Source organism: Heloderma suspectum, chromosome 5 (assembly GCF_057233095.1).
Source record: "Heloderma suspectum isolate Gila_16-S chromosome 5, 16-S_ref, whole genome shotgun sequence".
Lineage (NCBI taxonomy): Eukaryota > Metazoa > Chordata > Lepidosauria > Squamata > Helodermatidae > Heloderma > Heloderma suspectum.
Window position 1 is genome coordinate 98,862,027 of NC_139462.1, and position 6,000 is coordinate 98,868,026.

At 40.8% G+C, this 6,000-nt stretch overlaps 1 protein-coding gene across 1 annotated transcript in view; it reads left to right on the forward strand.

The window, feature by feature from the left end:
* GABRA4 (gamma-aminobutyric acid type A receptor subunit alpha4) overlaps window positions 1-5,547 on the forward strand; it is an 85,444-nt gene extending 79,897 nt beyond the window's left edge. Inside the window, exon 9 of the mRNA XM_084860321.1 lies at window positions 4,939-5,547. Coding sequence (XP_084716447.1) covers window positions 4,939-5,466 — 528 coding nt within the window. The 3' untranslated portion in view covers window positions 5,467-5,547. The remainder of the gene's footprint in view (window positions 1-4,938) is intronic.
* Window positions 5,548-6,000: the final 453 nt, after the last annotated feature.

Sequence of the window (6,000 nt, forward strand, 5' to 3'; positions counted from 1 at the left end):
TGTTTCAATGCCTGCCCTCAACCAAAACAGTTCCCTTTCCATTGTAAGCTAGCACATAAGGGAAAGGGTTTGAAACTATCCATCGAAATGGCTCTCCATCTATATCTTTTGCTTGCCTGCTTCTTTCCATTGTTGCGTAATTATGTGACTCACATTTGCCATTTTAGCAGTGCTGATTAATATGCCAGTGAACTGGCTGCTGTAAATCTCAACTTTTGCAAGGATGCACAATTTCAGCTCATCCTAAATTTGCAATCCAACTTCACTGGAGTGCAAAATTGGCTTGCTTGTCATAATACATGCAAAACGATCTAATATTTCCTTTTCTGGCTCTAGTGGAGGATTAGGGAGGCCCAGAGGACTTTTTTTTCTTTTCAAAATTTGCAGTGCAGATGAACAGCTGTTTCTAACAGGCAAACCTTGTTAAAAATTGAAGAACTTGGATTGCTCGTGCTTGAGCACCACTTTAACATGGTGGCAGTCATACCTAGAGAGTCTGGATGGTGGGGTAGGAACAGGAAATTATCTTTGAGTTGTTTTTGTAAGAGAGAGATTACCACTTCCTCTTTCTTTTTCTACTTGAATCGAGATAGATTTTGTACCCTAAAGTGAGCCATGCAATCTTATTGAATAGATCTGCCATAATGTTTAGCAATAGATTAGACAGATTTGCAGCAAATTATGCCAACGGCATACTCCATTGCATTACACACGGTCAATTTAATGTGCTTCTGTTTGGAAAGAGGTGGTCGTGTCATTAATTACAATATTTATACATGCCTGCAAAGACGTTTGGCGGGTTATCCTGCCTTTGCAGCAAATAAAGCTGATAAGATTTTTGCAGTGGTGATTATGAAAGCAGTATCTCGTATGAGTCCTTGAGAGATGAATGAAGAAGTCAGGATCATGTCATTTCTGGCTGTGGAAAACAGCCTCCCGTAAAAAGCTCCAAACAATATTCAAAAACATTTCAGCTGTTGTTTGGAACAGGGGATGGCTAAATGCTCTTTTATTGTGGTGGAGCATGAAGGGTGGGAAGGATTTCACAAGCCAATTTTGTTAATAGTACAAATTTCACCCTAACTGAAATCAAGGCCACCTGGGCAAAATGTTACTTGCACCTGCATAATCACCACTTTGGTGAACCTCCAAACCAAACCCCCAAAAGATAACAAGCTTTTATCTACGAACAATCCTAACATTCCTGTGTGCGTTTACAGTAGTACGTGCTGAGGTGGAGGCTGAAATAACAATGCGTGTGCTTAATAGCAGCACTGTTGAAAAGGCCACCTGAAACAGCTATTCCTGTTTGTCATATATTGCTGTGGCTGTACAAAATTGTGTTCCAGCTTTTGGATGCCCCCCAAATGATTCAAAATGAAAAGAATATTCAGGGGCACAATCAAGTTTTCTTATCATTTAATTTCACCCATGTAAAGTGACATTGACAAACACTGTACAAAAGAATCTGTACAGAAAAAGATGTAGGGCAATATCCTATGCACACTTACCTGCAAGTAAGCACCAGTCAATACAGTGGGGCTTACTTTCTAGAAAACATGTATAGAATTGTTCTTTTAGAAATTCATATAGTGCAATTAAGCATATTTCTTGTTCTTCTGGCATTAAATAACTGTTGGTTTGTATACTTTAAAGTAGACATTATACTTTATTTCTGCTTCCACTTTGCGGACATGCTATAGCCATAGCCCCCATGTGTATGAATGCATGTGCACATTTGTTGAGTACATCATTGATTGCAATGTGTTTTAAGATGCTAAAAATTCATTTGCCTGTCCATAGGTCATACACAAATCATGTATGAAGATAAACAAATGGCCTGCCTGTGTAATTAGGGTTGCACATGCTGGAATGTGACTCAGGCTTTCTAGATCAACTTGAGTCATCAGTACTGCCTGCCATCAGTATATTTTTCTGCTTCTCCTTCTCCTCCTTCTAACAATAATCCAACCCTTACAAATGAGGACAGAAAATAGCAGTTAGCAGCAATCAAAGGCAACGCAGGAATAGTCCAGTGAAAAAATATGTCTGAAAAATAATCCCATCCATCTTCTCGGCATCATCTATTATTGCTGCTGTGAATGATCAGCATGCCTGTCCCATATTTATTCATTCATTCATTCATTCATTTCACTTCATTTCTGTACCGCCCAATAGCCGAAGCTCTCTGTATACATGTATACATTTAAGCTTCATGCAGAATTGTTACAGATGTGTGTGTAGAGAGAATGTCTGTGTGTGTATGTAATCTATTTGATTTGTACCCTACCTTTCTACCAAGAAAAATGGCACTCAAGGTGGCTTACAGTCATAAATAAAACTTGACAGGATCTGGGGAGATAGGATTTTTCCATTTCCCAGCTCCGAGCTTGTAGACAGCGCTACGAGCTCATAGCCGGGAAACCGTACTCCCCACCCCCTCCCCCTTGTAGCTGGGGCAGAAAGAACCGTGGCAGCTACCACTCCATGCCTGTCTGTGCTCGTAACACAGAGCATGGACAGGGCGAAAAGGAGACACGCTCAGTGGCAGGGAGGGGAAGAGACCACGGAAGCTGTTTTAGCCAGCTTCCTATGTGGTCTCCAGCCCTGTTCCCGTCCTTTCCCCGAACTGTGCCTGAAATTGGGCATCCAAGGAAAACTGCAGGGCAGCTAGAGCATGGAAGGAATCCTCTCTTCCATGCTTTAGTTGCCCTGCACTGGATAGGCAGTTGCCACCAACTTCACAAGAAGTTGGAGGTGACGGTCTGTCTCAATAGGATTGCTCCCTAAAACAATAATAATAAAGCAGTGTGTGTGTGTGTGTGTGAGTGTGTCTGTGTGTGTAAGACTTTACATCTGATGGATCCTGTCTCTATCCTTCAAGAAAGGTTGCAGGTTTTTAAAATCTAGGTATAATTGGTAGTAATGTTTATTAGCTTAAAATCATTTATCATCACAAAACAATGCTCCACACAAAAGATACCTACAATTCACAGGTAGTATTACAGCATTAGAAGCCAACACTATATGGAACTTGGGCACAGTTGTGTGGGAAATACATTTATCAATCAATCAATCAATCAAATAATATTTACAGTCTACACTAAAATAGCGTGACACAAGTTGTGGAACACATTGATGTTCACAGTTGCCATCTGAGACTGTAGTAGCAGCACTGGATCCAGGAGAACCATATGTGTATCGTCTCAATCTTGGGAAGTGAAATGATAGGAATCTTCTCCTTCTCTGAGAGAGGATTTGTTGTATGTGGTAGTGGCCGAAATGCCTGATCACATTGCCTTTCCTGAAATCTTTGTGGTTTGTTCTGACCAACACTTTGCTTGCCAGATGTTTTTATCTAACATCCACCATAGATGAGTCCACAGCTCATCATAAGCAGGTGAATGGAGGAGGACATTTTGCTTGCACTGGAAGCCACAGAGACAGATACTGAATTCATACAGGTGGTTCTGTTAATGTTAGGTCAACCTCCTCTCCCCACCAATAATGTTTGCCCATAGGGAATAAGATTACAGATAAAGCAACAAAGTGTCTTTTGGCATCTTAAAGATGAAAATGTATTATGGCATAAGCTTATCTGATAAAATGGAGTTTAGTCCACAAAAGGCATATACTATAATAAAATTGCTAGTTCTTAATTTGCCACAAGGCTGTTTGTTTTTTTTGCTAACAGTCTAACATGGTTACCCTCCTGGAAACCCTACAGATGCCAATCAAGAGCATAAAATAGTGTAGTAATAGACTTTACTGAAATAAGTGTATTTGTTTCTGGTGTGCCATCAGTTCCATATGTTACTTGGTCCAGGGTGAGACAGTGTTTTCTTGGAATATTTTTTTTTGTCAGACAGAAGAAATGGTCAGATGAGCTATTTGGTGGCATTTGTGCAATCATGTGGAGGGGTTTTTTTTTCCTCCTTGAAAACATTCAAATTTGAGCCATGTAGCCATAGCTATGAGTATTAAGGTCAGTCACTCTGTATCATTTCACACTGGGATAAGCATTCAGGCACAGCTAGGGTGAGGATCGGCATATTCAGTTTTTATGAACAAGCTTTACATCCAGTTTTGAAATTCAGCTTACAAAATATGTGGGGCATTACATGTTGAAATATCTAAAGAGGCCTTATAAAAATGGAGCCAGAGTTGTGATAGAACACAGCTGAACACCTGGATTATTTCAAGAACCATTGATGCGGTTAGTTTTTCAGGGACTTCCAGTAAATATTCTCCCTGTTGTCAGAACCGTTCAGCACATTACACAGAATGAGGTAGTAAACTGAGGCAGTAGACTACTGGACTGTACCACTGACTGCAGGTGGAGGAAGTTGGATTTTGATATATCCACCCATATTTAAAAAAAAAACACCATTCTTTATATGTAGTAAACTAGCTCTTCAAGTAGAAAGGTTTAGCATACCTGGCTCTTTGATGTGCTGGTTTATTACATGCAGGGAGCTTTTTATTTGAGAGAGCATTAAAACAATACCCGCTCCCACTCTGCAGTTTGGAGAGCACTGCAGTGCAAAGTACCACCATTTTGTGAAATATACAGAATAGCTACCAGTCACCAGCATCTCTAATAATTACTACAACTGACTGTTATCTATATTACCATCACAATTAAAATTTGGGGAGATGGAATCTAGTAGTGAGTCTAGGCTTAGAACAACGGTGAATTTCTAACTTGGTATATTATTATTATTTCTTTCTGCCCATACATGATAGGAAGAGATTTATTGTTGAACAGCACCTTTGCATTTATCACCCTTACCCCATTCCTAAATTTCAGGAGGGTGCTTTTTTTTTACTATTTACCATTACAGAATATTTTCATGTCTGCGCTTATCTGAAGATTGTGTGGCTTCTCTGTGAGCGTTTTTATCCCAAACTGCTGATGTTGTTCTTTCAATACTGCAGAGTACAGACTCAAATTCAAATGTGAGGAAAAGAACGAACGCCATAGTACAGCCAGAAACTGAGAGTGGGAAGAGAATCGATGCAGGAAACAGTTCTGTGCCGCCCTCAGCAGTAACTCAGGGGCCTTCAGACGTCACGCCGCGCTCTCCTTCCGCATCAAGTCCGAACCCATTCAGCCGCATCAGCATATCGGAAACATTGGCTTCTGCGAGAGCAACTCCTTCGGCTCCTCCCTCTACCCCAGTTTTAACTGGATACATACCCCAGCAAGCTATAGCTGGGTCTCCGTCCATTCATCATTTACTTGGATCTAGACTGGAGCAGATTCAGACTACAGGAAATACTTTGGGAGCATCTGCCAAGCCGTCCGCTGCCAGTCCCGCTCCCCCACCCTCAAGCTCTGGCACCAGTAAGATCGACAAATATGCACGCATTTTGTTTCCTGTCACTTTTGGAGCTTTTAACATGGTCTACTGGGTGGTGTATCTATCCAAGGACACCATGGAAAAATCGAAAAGTCTAATGTAGTCTTGCTGCTATGTAGTAGTTTTCTGCAGTTTATTGGAAATACATTTGAATGCAGAGTTTCTTCTTTTAAAACCATTTTTTAAAAAAGAAACCTTCAATGCTTGTTTTTTAAACAAAGCTCTGTGCTCGTTTTCCCATGGTAAAGGGCAGATATTATTAGGTAAATTAACTCGGCAAACAGAGAGAGAAATGGCTACGAACAGGCTTCTGGGCCTTCTCCAAATGGTGTTCTGTTTGAACAGAAATAGACTGGGCCATTGGGAAGGACAGAGATGGGATGGAAATAAACTGCAGTGGCATACAGATGGGCAAGAAGTATGGACTGGCTTTTCCTAACGTGCACACAGATCCCTAGAAATCTGTATTTTCATTGCATAGCTTCAGCACTGTATGTTCCAATATGAGGTGTGGTGGCTGTTACTTGGGAGTTATTCAGGCCTTTGCTGGTAAAGGCCTTCCCTTAAAGGAAGCATATTTACAGTGCAATCCTATACATGTGTACTCAGAAGTAAGCTCCTTGAGTTCATTGGGGCT